Source organism: Phaethon aethereus (genome assembly GCF_964289735.1).
Source record: "Phaethon aethereus genome assembly, chromosome: Z".
NCBI classification, from domain to species: Eukaryota; Metazoa; Chordata; class Aves; order Phaethontiformes; family Phaethontidae; genus Phaethon; species Phaethon aethereus.
The window spans coordinates 21,262,770-21,280,743 of record NC_138577.1 but is presented as its reverse complement, the minus strand read 5'-3'; the positions used below and the strand labels follow the sequence as shown (position 1 = coordinate 21,280,743).

Below are 17,974 nucleotides of genomic sequence, written 5' to 3'. Positions count from 1 at the left end.
CCTGAATTCTGATTTATCACAGTTTTTTGAGGTATTATGTAACTATGGCATTTCTCACTATCCAGGCAAGAGTTCTAGTTGCTTATTACACTTTCTACATTAGAAATCAACACAAAATTACACTGGTGCCCAAGGCTTATTATGAATTCCTTTTGCAGACAGGTAACTATGCTTATGCAAAAGTACTACTTCCAGGAATCTTATCAGATAGCTCCTATTCCAGAAATTTTTTCTTCTAACACTTAAAGCTTCTCATCACCTCCTCACCATTTCCAATCTTACATTTAATCCTGATCAGCATAATTTTATTTATTTTTATGTAAATATTGCTTTTCACACTAAATAGAATTTTCTTAGGAAAAATCACTAATGGAACAACTATTTTGCCCTTTCAAAATTAAGAAACCTTCCAACAACTGCAGATCGGTCATATATTTCTGCAAACAGGCAGAAAGTTAAAGAAAAGTATTAAACTGTCTGAATTACTATCCTGTTATTTTGCCTAGCACAACAAAACAACCTAAAGAATCAAAATAAAATACCAAAAGACCAGACAGATTTCTAAATAGCAGCATACAAGCCAAATAAGCACAGTATTGGCAACTCAATAAATGAAGGCCCTGACAAGGAGCCATGTAGCTCACAGAGTATCTCCCACAGCTTGGCATCGGGGTACTTTATGTTCCATACACAAATGACAAGGAAAGCATACTACTGTATATTTTGTTTGGCTAGATGAATGTTTTCTTTTGATTCTTCAGCCCATCTAGCGTCTCTTGTGGAAGAGTAAGTAGATGCAAAGAATTGATACACTCAGATTCAAGGCTCAAAAACCTACTTACATTAGTACATTTTCTTTCATTATACAATCATTCATTTCTGTTACGTAATTAGCTTAAGATTTTTGTCTTTTAGAGACATAACAGATTACTACTGTTCAGTAACTCAACTGTCTCTGTAGGAATACATGGTTGTAATATGGCCAAATTCCAACTAGGGAGATGCTGCTCTGGTTTCAAAGACCATCTAACATCAGGAGAAGCCTTCTACTTTCTACCTAAACTAACACAAGGTAGCTAATGATTTTAATTAAGGAAACAAAAAAAAAAAATTCACATGCAGTATTTCTTAGTATCATGCACATGTAAAACTATAATTTACTGTCTTCAGAAAGCTATCCAACAGTCTTGTAAGCATTTAGTTTTATAGATTTGTGCAAGTTCCCAGTTTACTAAATATTCAGTGGTCAAATAAATGCTAAGGATAAACAAAAAAAACTAGTTACACTGCAGATGGCAAATGTACATTACTGAGTTTAAGAAATATTCACAAATACCCCTCCTAAGAACTCCAGCTAAGATTTGAACTTTAAGTTTCAAGTACTGTACACAATGTCGCAATGAACAGTGCCACAGCCAAACAGCACAGCTGCAACAATACTGCTGGTACTGAAACATTGTCAAAACTCTAACTTCATCGATGGCAGTGTTAGGCAGCTGATAACATTATCCCTACATGTTTTGCTCCAGTATTCAGGAAATGGTTTGGATCACACATGCATTAGGGTTGAAGAGCTACGATAAAAATGCCCTATGTAAATGTCCTATCATTTTCAATATGGCTAATTTACTACTTCTTAAGTTTTTCCTACAATCTTTAGTTTATCCTGGAGCAAAGCCACAATACTTCATGTGGCAGCAAAATATTACCACAAGACATGACTGTGTTCTTACTACAGACAAAACACTGTTAGTCAGTAAGTAAAACGTAATTCAGACACACTTAACGATTAATACAAAATATGAATACTGAAGAAATATTGGTCTGGATGCATTCTTGGCCTGTTTTGACATGAAATTTCCTCTAAGTGTTCTGTATTTAGAAAAGATAGTAAGTATTTTTATGTTGTACATCTCATAGAAGATTACTTGTATTTTTATGTTGTACATCTCATAGAAGATTACTTTTACTGCCTTTTCAGCAATTGGATGAATAGTTACAGAAGGTACAGAAATATCAATACCTTCATTATAGCACCTTCTGATCTTTTAAAAAGATATCTTAAATTTAGTCCTTTCTCACAAGTGAAGTAGTATGAAAAATTAATGAAATACATTAATTTATTGAGATTAGTGGAGAAAAAACAAGAGATAATGTAGAAAGCAAAAAAGTGGCCATTATTTTTCCATTTTGTTCCCTTATAGTTCAAAAAGTGAAAAAAATAATCAAAGGGCTTATAGTTTCAATAAAGGAAATACTCTTATTATTTCCTTAAAATCTAGACAAAAAAATAGATAGTATCAAAAAAAGTGATCTACTATTTCGTTTTTTGATCTTAATTCATGCAGATTGAGTTCTATAGTTATCGAACTATTTAACTCATAAACTTAAAAAAACCGCCTTCTGAATGGTTGAGCTTATACAGTAATCATAGAAAGTCTGAAGATAAATAATTGCAGTATCATTATTTACAATTATTTCATATAAATTACCTTTTGGGGGATATTCTTTAAAAACTATATACTACAAGCACACAAAATTAATGCTATTTATAGGGACTGGTTTTTATTTCTCTCATTTTGTATCTCCTGCTGTTTAATTTTTCAGCTATGGAAGTAAAAAGGTATAAAGTCTTTGTTTAAATAAGTATGCCACAAAATTACATCGATTTTTTTAAATAAGTCTTAAAAACTCATAAAAATACAGTTAAAATACTTAGTGTTCATACACCTGAGATGTACACATGAATTAAGTGTGCATGTAAACAAATAAATGTATGTCCACTCCACTGAGAAAACACAAATCAAATCAAGATTAAGAAATAAATTCAAAACCTTATCCTACCATCTGTGAATGAGTTCAAATATTTTTGAAATTTCTTATTTTATTGATTTCTGGTTAGTTAGCCATAATGTGTCATTCATGAAAATTCTGACTTTAAGAAAGTAAACACTACCTGTGTGTAACAGTGATCAAATGTACATATTTATTATGAATTAACAGGTAGCACTGACAGAGCAAGATACACAACAATGAATCCACACCTGCGTAACAGCAGCCATGTACATATTTTTCCCCCTGTTCTTCATTTGTCTGAACAAAATAGTGAAATACTGGCATCTGATTTTTTCTGGCAACAAATCACACTTTTCATTAACATACCCTGATGCTGACTTAAGATAATTCCCACAATTTATACAAACTCTGATAATACTGTAACTGCCATTTTAACACGAACGAACTGCTATTTGTACCAAGGCTACAAGCTCCAGAATAGCGTGCAGAGTAACTTCCCAGGTTTTCAATTTGAACATATATGCACAATTAATGTAAGCAGCCTAAGAAAGGCAACACACACAATATGTGTATTAAGATATGCTTCATTACAGTGATTTTTGCCATGGAGTTTAAATAGAAGTGTAATGAGTGCAATGTTTTACATTTAAGTTATAAAGCAAGAAGGTATTATTGTAATAATTGGTAACAACTTCCATCACAGTCTGGGGAAGCCCTATAATCTAATGACCATCGCAACCTCAAGAGCATTTTTTCCAACCTCTTGATCTCCAAATCACCAATTTCCTACAAGCACTGCCAATTTCTCCATAGTTAATTTTAGCTCAGACAGCCATCTCACTCTTGTTATTTACCATACATACCACACTTTTTGCATGACTTTGTCCAGTTTGCCTATTACACTGAGAAGTCCATTAACAAAGTTGTACTTCACCACAGAACCACGCCTTTAGTAATACTTGTGAAAGTTCAGCAAACCTTTTCTAGTTCAGCAATATCCTTGAACTGAGTGTGGTCAGCAAGAAACGAACAGAATACTGCAGGAGTAGTGACATCATTGGAAAACAGGATGCAGTTCTGCCTCTCCTGCCTGAGATCCCTTTTATATAGAGAGGGATGACACTAGTCTTCTGATTTTGTTTCATAGTGGAAATCCCCTCTTTAATGAGAATTCAGTAAAAGCCCATACTCCTTTTAGCAGTTGTCATCTCCTACCTGTATGACCTACAATACTTTTTCTTCTAGGTGTATAATTGTACACGTTACATTATTCAAATGAGAATAACCTTAGTGGGGAGAATAAAAAAAGTTTTAACTTCTCTCCTACCTTCAAAAGCTGCTTGCCAATTGTTGGACTCATTTTTTCATCCACCATAAGGATGACTATTCCTCTGTCATCCATACCTCGGCGTCCTGCACGACCTGACATTTGAATGTATTCACCTGAGGATATCTAGGATAAAAATGAAAAAAAGAAAAAAAAATTAACAAACATTAGAAAAATAGCAAGAACATATAAAGTGCTATTTGAAGTTATACAGTAAATGACCACGATGTAAAAAAAATCAGCAGAGTTATCTAAGACATGAAGTTTTCACAGATTGAATTCATTACTCATAATGACCACTAAGCTCCTAAGATATAAATACATGACTATGAAATAATGTATGTCAGCAGCATAAGTTAACTAATGCCTCCATAGCTATAGTGATTTCCATAGCACGGTGCATCATTTTAATGAGCACAAAAAATATTTTACTAATGTCTTATGTGATGGAAGGTTGCTGGGCATGGTGGGGATTATTAAAACATATCTTCAACATACTGATAATGCATCTTCAAATAATGTATCATTTCATTCAAATGATTCAAATGTAGCATTAAAATACTGATACCTAGCAAGACCAGTATTTCTATGCCTACTAACTGTAAAATTGAAGAGGTTATAAAGAACTGGGAGATGGACAAAAAGCCAACTATAACTCGTTCCCTATGCCTCACTAAGTTCTAAATCAGGGGTTTTTGTCATCTGTGGAACTTGCATTCCCAACAACTTCCTGAGTTTCACTTTAAGTCAGATCTCAAAAGCTACTTAAGGAAACTGTGCAAAATCATTTTAAAAGCAGGAGTTCCACAATTCTGATACCTCAAAGGTAGCTAATTCTCACATATATTTTAAGAACATACAATAACTAAATTGCAATCATGAAACTGAACAGCCCAAACTAGGATTGAAGAGATGCATATGTCAAGTCACTTGTACTGTTTACTGCAATTTTCCCGTCCCTGAAAGATGAACCCTGACACCTGCTTATAAGGTTTTGCTCTGATGACTTGTACACCCTTATTATTATTTACATGTGAATCACACACCTGGTTTTAATGTTTAAAACCCTTAAATTATTTGTTTTCCAGCTGTTTAAGAACCTGTCTCTCCCTGCTCACATTTGTGTGTCTCTGTGGGCTATCCAAAATATTTGGCTATAACAGAACAATCAATACTCTCCTAAGGCAACGGATCTCTCTTGCACATGTCAAAACCTAAATTTAATGATCATTATGACATGATACTGAGCCCACTTATTCTCCACATTCTTCTGACAAGAAGAAAATATTCGGGTCTCACAGTTTTGGACACGTTGCATAGAAGTCTTAGTCTAATCCAATGTCCACTGCTAACCTGTGTTTGACACCCTTTTGCTCTATCTCTTAAAATATATAATCTCATGAATAATTTGAGGAATCTTGTTTTCAGGAATTTGTACACTAATTATAAATGGATTAGTGAACAAAGAAAAATTTTTGAAAGAAAAAATATTTTCTACTATATTGAAGTGGGTATGTGAAAAGTAAATTTAATTCTCATAACGTTTAAATAATGCAATTAAGTTATTCTATAGAACTTGTTCTTCACTTACCCATCGGAAGTCTTTTCCATCAAATTTGCTGGCACTTGTAAATAGGACAGTCCTGGCTGGCATATTAATCCCCATAGCAAAAGTCTCTGTTGCAAATAAGGCCTAAATAAACAGTTTAAAGTTAAGCAAGCAATAACAAAGGCTCTTAAGCAAACATGCAAGCAGTCAGAGATTGCTACATAAAACCTCTCCAGATTTTACTACTTATGTACAATCAACATGAGAACATAGACGAATTCAATATTTAAAAACTGGACTAAAAACATTCTTTCCCCCTTCCCTTATTTCCTCTGGGAAAACATGAAAGCTAGCTAGATGGGACCATGTAAAAGAGTCCAAAAGAAAACACAAGGATGTGCAAATTATATTAATGAAAAACAGTATTTAATTTCCACATTCCAAATTCGCAAGAAGAAAACAGCAGTTAGCTACCAAAAAAACCCCCATAACTTTCATTTAAGGTTTGATTTTTCTGAATATATGTCTCTTAGGGCGACCAACGAACAGCTTGGTAAATATCTACAGTCATTTATAGGAGCCAAATATATCACAAAACAGTGAAGAAAATGTTAAAGTTGGGCATTGTAAGTTTAAATATTTTAGAATAAAATCTGGAACACTTAAAAAAAACTACAGCTGTAATTGTGCACTAACATCAAGTATCTAAGGCAAACTATTAAATACTACACATTTTCTCTTACAGAGAGGACCCCCCCGCCCCCCAAACTTCAAGAACTGCTTTTTTTTCAGATAAAGATGGGGGCATTTATGCAAATATTAGCATTTCTCAAGGGAAGGGAACTACACCAATTAACCTGTGCCACTGGAACAGGTACAGGCTACCGGAAGTGCTGTGTTCACTTGTAGACGCCAGTATGTAGATCCACAGAATGGAGCCTTTCCCTTCATATGTCTGTAGATCTTTTTAAAATTGCGTACTAAGCACTAAGTCTTACACTTCCTGCATAGAATCACATTCAAAACACAAAGCATTTTTCTGTTTGGCATGTGCAATGAGTCCTTCACCTTTTTCAGTCAAGGTGCAGATCTCCACTATAATACTAGTGTACATTTTGAGTTAAGACATACTTCTTGGTTTTTTAGGATTACTGACTGACAACAGAGAAAAACCTAAACAGTGACATGAAATATATACCTTTATTAGGCCCTCTGAGAAAAGAATTTCTATAGTTTCTTTTAAGATAGGAAGCAGACCACCGTGATGGATACCAATTCCTCGCTTCAGAAGAGGAAGTACATGCTCAACCTGGGAAGAAACATATGAAGACCAGTAACCAAATTTTAATGTTTGTCACTAAAGAATAAAACCTGTATGGAAAACCTCAACAATGCCCTTAGTGTTCATGTAATTCACTATTTCCTGATTTTAAATACAAAAAATATCCCTTCAATATTACTTTCCAGTTAGAACTTGCAACAATATGGAGGGTAAAGTCAGAGGCCAATCTTTTCAGTAAACTAGTCTTAAATTGGGTTAGGCCTACTTTGTAGCCATGCCCTAATTTACACATGCAGTTAGAATTTAAATTTGCCTCCATTAAAAAAAAAACTTCCTTTAAAATGATTTTTTGAAATAATGAACCTGATGTGAATGAGGTATTTTGTTTTGATTTTAGTTACAGTGATTTCACTTATTGATAGGTGCTATAAAACAGTGAAGTCAGCAGCTGTGAGAGCCATGCAAGGAAATTCATGCTGTAAATGACTGAATTAATCTCTTAAGTTCTGAAAACATTATACTTCAAACAAATACCTACATAAACTTAGCTTTGTCTGGTTTTTTCTTTGAAAACAAAGATATTCATTAAAAATCTATTAACACTTGGTTACCACCCCAAACCTAATTCTGAGAATAAGCTTTTGACATATCTTTGTCCACAGAAGCCCAAAACAGATTACTTCGATACAATGCCACTGTTACAAGCTTACAAAAAAACGCCACCACATAACACCTTATATATTGGATTCCTGTTTTCCATTTTTCTCAAGTTCACAAACAAAACAGGTATGTGGAATCCGAGGCAAGGAGGCATGGTCAAAAATTAAATGGTTGTTTTTTTCAAGGAGAAATTGCCATGCTTACAATAAAAATCCCTACATTAAGAAGTGGCAGATACAAATAAATAAAGGAAAGAGGGGGTGTAATGGGTTTGCGTGGCAAGGTTTTGGTAGTGAGGGGGTTGCAGGCGTGGCTGCTGTGAGAAGCTGCCAGAATCTTCCCTTGTGTCAAAAAAAGCCAATGTCAGCTGGCTGCAAGATGGCCAAGGCTGAGCTCATCACTGATGGTGGTAGCACATCTGGGGGAAAAGATTTAAAAAGAGGTAAAAAAAATTATGCAATTGCAGGCAGAGAGAGGAGTGAGAACATGTGAAAGGAAGAGCTCTGCAGACGCCCAGGCCAGTGCAGAAGGAAGGGCACCAGCACAGAGGTTCTCCTGCAGCCCGGGATGAAGCCCATGGTAAGGCCGGCTGTGCCCCTGCAGCCCATGGAGCTCCATGCTGGAGCAGATCTCCACCTGCAGCCTGGGCAGGACCACACGCCAGAGCAGGGGGATGCCCGAAGGAGGCCGTGACCCTGTGGGAAGCCCACACTGGAGCAGGGTCCTGGCAGGACCTGTGGCCCCATGGAGAGAGGAGCCCAGGCTGGAGCAGGTTTGCTGGCAGGATTTGTGACCCCGACGGGGACCCAAGCTGGAGCAGCCTGTTCCTGAAGGACAGCACCCTGTGGGAGGGAACCAGGCTGGAGCAGTTCGTGAAGAACTGCAGCCCGTGGGAAGGACTCACGCTGCAGAAGTTCGTGGAGGACTGTCTCCCATGGGAGGGACCCCACGCTGGAGCAGGGGAAGAGTGTGAGGAGTCCTCCCCCTGAGGAGGAAGGAGCAGCAGAGACAACATGTGATGAACTGACCGCAATGCCCACTCCCCAACCCCTGTGACACTTTGGGGGAGGATGTGGAGAAAATCGGGAGTGAATTCGAGCCCGGGAAGAAGGGAGGGGTGGGTTGAAGGTGTTTTTAAGATTTGGTTTTAGTTCTCATTATCCTACTCTGATTTGGTTGCCAATAAATTAAACTAACTTCCCCAAGTCAAGTCTGTTTTGCCCATGTCGATAATTGCTGAATAATGTCTCCTTGTCCTAATCTCAACCCACAAGCTCTTAGTTACATTTCTCTCCTCTGTCCAGCTGAGAAAGGGAGTGATAGAGTGGCTTTGGTGAGCACCCAGCATCCAGCCAAGTTCAACCCACCACAGGAGTGTAGAAAGAAATTATAGTTGTAATATTTGTTGCAAAAGTAAATCCTGTAATATTCTGTCCACTTAGAAGCTTGTATGTTCCACTGTAAAGACAGTCACTATCCTTAGTCATTATACAATAAATTAGAACACAGATGCATCAATTCAACCTTTTGAAAGGCTCAGTATTCAATATCTGATAAAGTGCATACTGCATTCTCCTTTGAACTGTTTTCCAGACAGTTTTAACCGAGATATATCTCTTTACAAGTCCTTATGTTTACTTAAAAACATACTTATAAAAAAAAATAAACACAGGGTCGGAACTCCATATGTCATTAATTTTGGCGTATGTCATTTGCTGGAATCACAACTGGAAGGAATCCTAATCACTGAGTCCTACTTCACAATGCCAAGAAGCAATGCAAGACATATTAAAACCCAGGGAGACAAATGAGAATATCCAGTTTATGATTTCTGTACCCACCACAAAATACCCACAGTCTCAAAAGCTGCAGAAAACAGAAGAGCAGCAACTACCCCTATTCAATCTCCACTCACCTGAGGAAGCTTTTTATCTTCATCTGACAGACAATCAATTGCATTATTGAACACTTCTTCAACCATCTTCTTTTCTTCATCTAAGAAGGCAATTTGTAAGTTATTACAAAATCGAGAAGGCTAACATCATATGTAAATAAAGTGTTTACCACATTCTAATATCTATGAAGGTTTACAATAAAAATAGCACGGAAGTCTGTGAAGTCTCCACAAAACCACCCACATTGGGTCAGACAATCAAGACTTGAATGTGAGCCTGAAGGAGCCTAACAGTAACCAGAAGATGCTCAGGGAAAAGGAAAACAAAACAAATGTGGCAGCACAATATAAACTTCAGCTATTTCCAAGTCTGGGATTTCTCAGATTTGTGTACTTTCTGTCTATTTCATAAACCTCCCCATTTCTTTTCTACCTACTAGTCCCCATCTGCATGGACATAGAGGACCTTCCTCTTCCCTGCTAATTCTCAAAGCTTCTACCCTTTCTACTTAAGTAGTACAAATATCGAGGATATATATTCAAAGGTATGACTGAAGAAAACACATAAAAATGCATCTCTGCACTTGTGTGTATTTTTTCATTTTCTGAAAGAAACTGCTGCACTGTTTTGCAACACTGAACTAGAACATGCAAAGATTGGAGGAAGTAAGCAAGCAAGAACCCTGAGCAGTTCACAAACATGAAATATGTTGATTTACAACAAATACCGTATTTTTGTTACAACTCTTAAGATTTCCAAGAAGAAATGAACTTAAACTTTTTGTCCAAGCTTGGTCTTAACCCAAAATGAAATTTTCTTTGTTTGCCTTTTGGTTTTTTCTTTGAGAAGGGGGAGGAAGGAAAGAAAGAAAACCTTCTTGAATAGTTGGGAAAGAACAGTCTAGTGGTTTGTTATATAGTTGACTTTGAGAGAATACTAATTTTTCTAACAGACATAACATGAAAATTTTGGGAAATACATTTGTTATGATCAGTCTTTTCTCATTATAGATAGAATTTTCTAGGAACTCTTGTGCTATTATTAGAGTGAACAAGATTTTGGAGAAAGAAAGAAGGAAAGTTTAAAATAGAGGAACAATTCAAGACTGTCACGGCCAAGTATTCTTTGTGCAGTTTCCTATGGAAAAGATCCTGATGTACCAGCATAGTAAATGAAAAAGCAATAGATATTTTTCATTTGTTTTTACACAAAAAGTCCCAAAGGAAATCCAAGTATGTAACCAGACTAACATTTCACATCTAACTACAATTGTGAATACAACCATATTTTATTTATCTGTACCTGTATTGAAATCTAACTTTGTCATCTGAAGTGCATAGGCTTCACAGTCTTTCTTACTGAAGCTGAAAATAATCACAGGTTGGAAATTCCTTTCCATGATCATCTTCACAATCTTAAAAACATTTGAAGGACCTGCAGAGAGATTACATTAATTTAAATGTAATTTTAGCAATAAACTATCATATGGAATAATTGAGGCACAAGCACAGCTTGCATACAACTTTGTTGTATTATACAAAAAGTTAGTGGGTAATGGCATTCAAACTTACCTTTTGTTCCTCCTTTCCTGCCTTTCTGGTCCCCTTTTGCTAAGTCTCCCGCATCTCTAAGCACTTGCATTGCTGTATTAAAATTATCTTCTCTGAAATCTCCCTAGATACAAAACACAACCTTTGTAAGCCATTACTTCTTACATAGTCCACTTAAAAATACTTAGTGCTTTGCATAGCCAGTACCATCACCTCATATTTACAGGCTGAAGGAAAAAAAAAACAATGCATAAGCTATCAAGTGAGTTTACTAGGTCAGCAGCACAGCTCAGAATTATTTTGGTGTCTCTGAAGTTATTGCTCATTGTTCTATCCACCACACTCTCAGCCATGCTAGACCTGCTGAATCACACAATACCAAAACTGATTTTTAGGAATGTCTACATGAAACTACACTGCCCAATGAAGACCCAGCTTCAAGTGCAGAACTACTGTTTCTGGCTCTAGCTATTGCTGTGCAAGCCAATGATGAATTTTAAATACATCGTTACTTCAAAATCACCTGAAGACACAAAAATATTTTGCCCCCTCAACCAAACTAAAATTTAAATGCTAATACATTTTCTTTTGAGTGAGAAACAGTACAAGAAACATCAGCTATTTTGCAGATTTACAGAAAGCAGCATGCACTTTAGAAACAATGCAAGGATGAGGGCACTTAAGACATCTCAGCAAAGTATTACTCAGCTGACTACATGACATCAGATAATAAAACCAATCTCTTCTACAAGAATCCGAAGTCTAAAATCAATTCAGAGATCATTGTTACCCATTTGTACTTCATTTTAACACAAATATCCTTTGTATAGCCAACCCAAATTTTGCAAGAGATCAAGCTTGTGACTGATATGTGAGGAAAAAGATCTTTCAAACAAACTGAATATTCCTTACATTTTCATCAACAACCAGATGGAGTCCATCTCCTCCTGCTGGGAATATATAATGCTGCAGTGGAGTGGGTCGATAGTCGGTGTAAATCACATGACAAGGCTATAAAGAAAGAACAGCGTACACATAAATATTTAATGGTTCTAATTGCATTGTAAGAATACTTGCTTGATGGAAAATCCAATACATTACTAGTAAAATACATCTTTCTAAAAGCCAGAAAGTAAGATTCACAGAAACTAAGATAAGACATTTTCTTTCCTGAATATGGATTTTGTACTAATGACACTGCTTAAGAAAATGAAAGTTTGCAAATCCTTTAGAAGAACACAAGTTGGCTACAAAAATTCTTTCTCATGAACACAAAAAGTAAGGACAGGTAGTATTTCCTTCTGTATTATTACACAGACCCAAAATCCTAACACCTTTGAAAACCAAAGGAAAAAGTGTTAATTTCTATTTTGTAAAAAAGCCTACAGTATTTCTTACACCACCTAAAAAAGCACACAGTAGACTTTAAAAAATATTTAAAGTTTTAATGCATGGAGAAAGCTTGGTTAGAAAAATAAAAAACAAAACATTAAATATTTAAGTCAATCTGCTGTAAAAAAAAAATCATAGTCCAGTGTTCTGCAAAACAAAGTCAAGGTTTTGTGCCAAGCCTAATCTCTTATACTACACTCCTTTCATCACAAACAACATAGGAATCAATCTCTGGAGTATTTTTAAAATTGGATCAACCTCTTGAGGATACAAACTTTCCTAATTCTTATTCCCGTATTCTTTGCTGCAAAAGCATCTCTTAAAAAAACAGAATAAAATAAACCTAATGGTAATGGGACAGGATAGATTTCTTACATTTCTTTTTTCTCTTTGTTTGCATGCATATATAGTATTTTCTATGGATTTATGATCTACTTTTGATTTCTACATGGCCTTTTTAGAGAGCTCTTCAAACAACTTCTCCAAATAACCTCTTGTCTATCAGCCCTCTGAAAATCATAGTATATTCACTGTATTTCATAAATCACAATGTTTGTTGAAATCAAGCTGGTGTCTAAGTAACTTTAAAGAAACAGCTTTAATGTTACCATGTAGAACCAGCTGCCAGTATAGCTGCAAAAGCTAGGAGTACAACCAGAGAAGCCAGGAGTGATCTATACCATCATTTATAAGCAATAAGAAGATGACTAAAAAGACACTCAAAGGTACAGTCCTCATCAACCAAAGAGACAGTACTATGCCACAAGACAAGATGGAGGTATAGCACATCAGAGACATTACCTGTTTGTGAAGATGGCAGATCCATTCAGCGAACTGACGCGCATTTGGAATAGTAGCAGAAAGGAACACATAATGAACATTGTCAGGGAGTAAAATAATTGTCTCTTCCCAAACCACACCACGTTCTGAAAATGCAAGAGTCACATGGGAATTTTATGCGATTAAAGACTATTTTTCAGCTCTGAAGCCAAAGAACAGCATGCTTAAAGACAAAATAAAACAAAAACTTTAAAAAGCCTCCCCTACACAAATGGAGTATATCACATGTCCTCAAAGTGGCTTTTGCCTTGGCAAAGAAAATGCAGACTGTAACAAACAACAACCATCTTATGTACATTCAGCAGAAAACAAAATCTGAATGATTTATGCACAAAGATGACTGACTTTAAGAGACAGAATAAAGATTTAATTCTTCAAAAGAAAAAAAATTGTTCTTGGGGGGGTAAAAAAAAAAGATTTATTGAAAAGAAAAGTTTTACATATAGGATACCTGAATCTCTCATGTAGTGTATTTCATCAAAAATAACCCATGCAACTTCTCGCATAACCTCAGAACCTCTGTAGAGCATACTTCTCAAAATCTAGAAAAGGAAAAAAAAATTGAGATCCATCACATGAAATAACAACAGTCACACGTTACAGAGATGTCAGTAAGAAACTGCCAGAATTTTTGGTTCACATTTACATGGCAGCATGAAATCTTATTTTGCACAAAACTTAAAAGTATTCAAAGATTGGCTGCGAGATGCTTTCCAAGTTGATTCCAATCTAACAAACTTCATTATATGAGACACACTGGTTTCTCTGCAAGAACAGTGCAGCAACTGTTATTTTTAACATAGAAATGTTATTTTTCTCCCAGCCTCTATGTGGCAGCATATTTGTTACAGGTCTATAGATCTACTTCTGCCAAGTCACCTTCTTCCCTCATCCTAACAGATAACTTCTCTGTGATTAAGAGGAAATCTTTTGTCAGAAATCAAGTCATCCTGTCTTTCTACCCCAATCTTGCCCTACCAGTGTTTTCTCCATAAGACTCTTTAATCCTTTGAGATAATGACATAAAAAGGAAAATTCCAACTCATGGCTGGACAGATTTGTGCAACAGAAATATGACAAAACTGTGCAAACGGTACTTTGTTACCAAAGGTGAAAAGCTGTATATTCCTGGAGCACTAGCATCTAGCATGAACCACTCCTCCATTTTGCTTCCCTAGAACTAAATACTGAGCCTACAGGATCAGTAAGTCTCTCTTTCAGTACTTCACATCTATCCAAAGAAAACTCAGTGTCTTGACTGTTCAGGAAATTGAGTTTTGCCTTTCTCCATGTGAGAATGGAAGTTCCTGACTGATAGTCCAAAAGCATGAATTTACAGAGATTTACTTAACTTTTTCAATTATCAAAAGTTAAAACATTAAAGAGAGGCATAATGAACTTTATAACATTTTCGACCCTAGTTGGGCTTATTACGATAACTTCCATGTTTTAATAGCAGACTTTCTCAGTCAAAAAAGGGTAGAAGAAACCACAGACAGATCAAGAATTAATGTCTGATCTTACCTCGGTTGTCATTACCAGACAAGAAGCTGTAGGATTAATGGTGACATCACCAGTCATCAAACCAACATCCTGGAATTCTTCATACATCTCACGGTACTTCTGATTACTCAAAGCTTTAATTGGACTTGTAAATATTACACGCTGTTTCTCCCTCAAAGCCAGGGCAATTGCATACCTGTATTCAAACATACATATTAAAGTTGTCAGGAAGACATTCAGAGCATATTACTTTCCTCTAATCTTCTGCTTAAAAAAATAAATGAAAACACATATGAAGCATTTCATCTAGACTACGAAGTTCAGTGCAATCTTAACTCAACTATGTTCGCCTCTTTGGAGAGTGACAAATCACTGACAACAAGTTCACTTCTTTTTATGGTTATCAGAGCACACCTAGGTTAATTTAAAAATCTAACTGTCACTGTCTTGTGACAAACTATTATTACTTGAACCCATGCTCTAATATATCTACATGTACATCTCACTTCTCACCTCAGGTCAGCAAAGCCACTCCACTGTCAGATCAAACCCTGACAAAAATATACACTATCTTTTAAACATTTCTTGCCTGATAAACAACAAGTTGCAAATTAAATCAAACCAGTGCTTCTGACAAAGCAAAAACACCCACACAAAAACCTCCTTATTAGTTATAGCTAGGGGCTAGAAAACAAAGGTATGTTTTTCAAAATTCATGCAAATCTGTATTGCAGAAACCTTCCTTTCAATCTGTACAATAACATCTCAACAAAACCAGACTGTTTAAGAATAAAAGGTAAGCTTAAACACAAATTAAGCCTTTTACTACTCATTAAACATAATGAAAGAAGTAATTTTTATATTCAAAAGTAGTCAATTAAATTCTAACACTGATGGTCCAAACTTTGTATCAAGAAACTGAGATCCAACAGCTACTGGTGGTTCAACAAAATGACACAACAAACAACACATCATTTTCTTATTAGAGTCTATCAGAAAAAAAACTTACTCTGCACAAACAGTTTTACCAGCTGATGTATGAGCTGACACTAACACAGACTGGTTATTATCTACACAAAGAATAGCTTCCCTCTGAAAGGCGTCAAGAATAAATGGATATTCCTAAAAAGAAAGCAAGCAAAAACATTACATATTTTTAACACAGACTGTTATTTACATTTGATTAATTTTGTGACTGATCTAGTGTGCAAATTACAGGTAGAAATGAAATCCTGTATGTATTTGTAACTTCAATTTATCTTAATCCAGTATTTTTCAATGACTTCGTATTTAAATTATTTAAATAATTTAACCTAATACCACACCTAAGATATTTGCTTATGTCTTGTCGTATCAAATGAAAATCTTACCCTGATGACTGAGTTTTCTCTAATATACTAATTTATGAAGAAAAACTAGTGTACAACTGAAGCTACAGCCTGATGTTGTAGAACAGGATTGAAATCACAATAGCCTATCCACCCCATTCAACCACATCATTTTACTCTACCAAATGTAAATATAAAACCACCTATCTTATGACAGGCCATCTTTTCAAGATACTCTTTCCCAAGCCTTACTGAGAAAGTACATAATTTTTTCCCCTCTACCCTCATCTACTGTCAAAAGCAAAAATTAAATGCAATCTATCACATACTTTTGCAGCTTTTCCAGTTCTTGGCTTCAGACCTGTGAAGTCTTCATCTGCTGGAAGTGCAACCTATAAAAGACATTTTAAATAAACCAGCTGCGGAATTCTTGGTGTCCAGTCCAGTGACACGGCAATTTTTATTTATATATAAATGACATGAAGAGCTGGAGCAGGACTTCTAAAGTGCATGAAAACAAATCTGAATTTCTATCACCCTGTTTCTACGAGGCTCATGTGTCAAGGCTTCCTTCCCTCCTCTCAGAGTTTTTCAAGCAGTATCTCTATCTTCCTGCAACTATGCAGGAGCAACTATGCTCCTTCTCTCACTTCTCTGATACTCCCTACCGTCTTGTGCGAAATATTTCTGCTTCACCTACCTTGGAACATTAGCTCTTCAGACCAAGACACAGTCATGGTTTCTGGCCGATGGACGTTAGAAGCAATTACTCAGTTCACATTGATAACATTCCCTTTCCCAGGAGAATTTATTTATACAGGTAAAGTTCCTGTTCCTGGCCAATATCTAACATTCATTCATACTAAATATTTAAGCTCTATTCAGTTACTAAGTGATGGCAAACCTCCACCAGACTTCTCAAGATAACAAAGAAGGTACAGATACATGGGCTTTAAAACCTGTACCATCAATTGTATATACAGTTCCTTCATTACAAAAGTCAAATCACACAACGTCCTTGAATGTGACCCTAATTAACTTTAGCTGGAAGTTAATTAACTGGAAGACAGCAGAGAAAATAAAATGAGCATAAAAGGAAGTTAAAATTTACATATTTAATTCTCACAGAAAATCCTTCTGACAATCATGTTTGTATGAAGGATAATTTAAAAAACGCTAGCATTAATAGTTCTGATTTTTCGTATTTTAAACTGTATTTATGACTATTAACACAATTTGAAAATTGATAGTTTTCATTATTTTGCTTTTACACAAAAAAATTTTTTTTCCTTTTTACCAAAATGTAATTTTCAACGGTAATCAGCCTTACAAGAAAGCCTTTCTTTCTTGAACCAGAATAGCAAAATATTTCAGTGCACTGCTACACACTTAGATCATACTATTAACAGAGACCTATTTTACCAACCAGTAGGTTTTCCTCCTCAATAGTACTCAGAATGCACTTGGTACCTTTCAAATACAGAAACCTATAAACATTATCATAGAGTCTTTTGCAATCACTCATTTTATTGCAAGTGTCATTCACACTGCTTCTGGTAAGGTATCCCATTGATTTTCCAAGTGTATGCTCAATGACAGATACAGACCTCAAACTCTTTACAAACATGTTCTACCTTAAGCATGAAATAATGTATCTGCTTGAGGGTAGGAAGGCTCTGCAGAGGGATCTAGACAGGCTGGATGGATGGGCTGATGCCACTGACATACAAGAAGGCCAAGTGGCCAATACTGCACTTGGGTCACAACAACCCCAAGCAATGCTATAGGCCTGGGGAGGAGTGGCTGGAGAGCTGCCCAGCGGAAAAGGACCTGGGGGTGCTGGCTGACATCA

The 17,974-nt window shown here is 35.9% G+C and overlaps 1 protein-coding gene across 1 annotated transcript in view; it reads right to left on the bottom strand.

Moving 5' to 3' along the window:
- The window catches only part of MTREX (Mtr4 exosome RNA helicase), a gene marked incomplete at its 3' end in the record, with an annotated part of 52,477 nt that overhangs the window by 31,325 nt on the left and 3,178 nt on the right, over positions 1-17,974 (bottom strand). Inside the window, exons 4-15 of the mRNA XM_082013532.1 lie at positions 16,452-16,514; positions 15,804-15,916; positions 14,816-14,990; positions 13,743-13,833; positions 13,253-13,377; positions 11,972-12,070; positions 11,081-11,183; positions 10,812-10,943; positions 9,530-9,609; positions 6,871-6,981; positions 5,715-5,816; positions 4,124-4,249 (exon numbers count right to left, since the gene is read on the bottom strand). Coding sequence (XP_081869658.1) covers positions 4,124-4,249; positions 5,715-5,816; positions 6,871-6,981; positions 9,530-9,609; positions 10,812-10,943; positions 11,081-11,183; positions 11,972-12,070; positions 13,253-13,377; positions 13,743-13,833; positions 14,816-14,990; positions 15,804-15,916; positions 16,452-16,514 — 1,320 coding nt within the window. The remainder of the gene's footprint in view (positions 1-4,123; positions 4,250-5,714; positions 5,817-6,870; positions 6,982-9,529; positions 9,610-10,811; positions 10,944-11,080; positions 11,184-11,971; positions 12,071-13,252; positions 13,378-13,742; positions 13,834-14,815; positions 14,991-15,803; positions 15,917-16,451; positions 16,515-17,974) is intronic.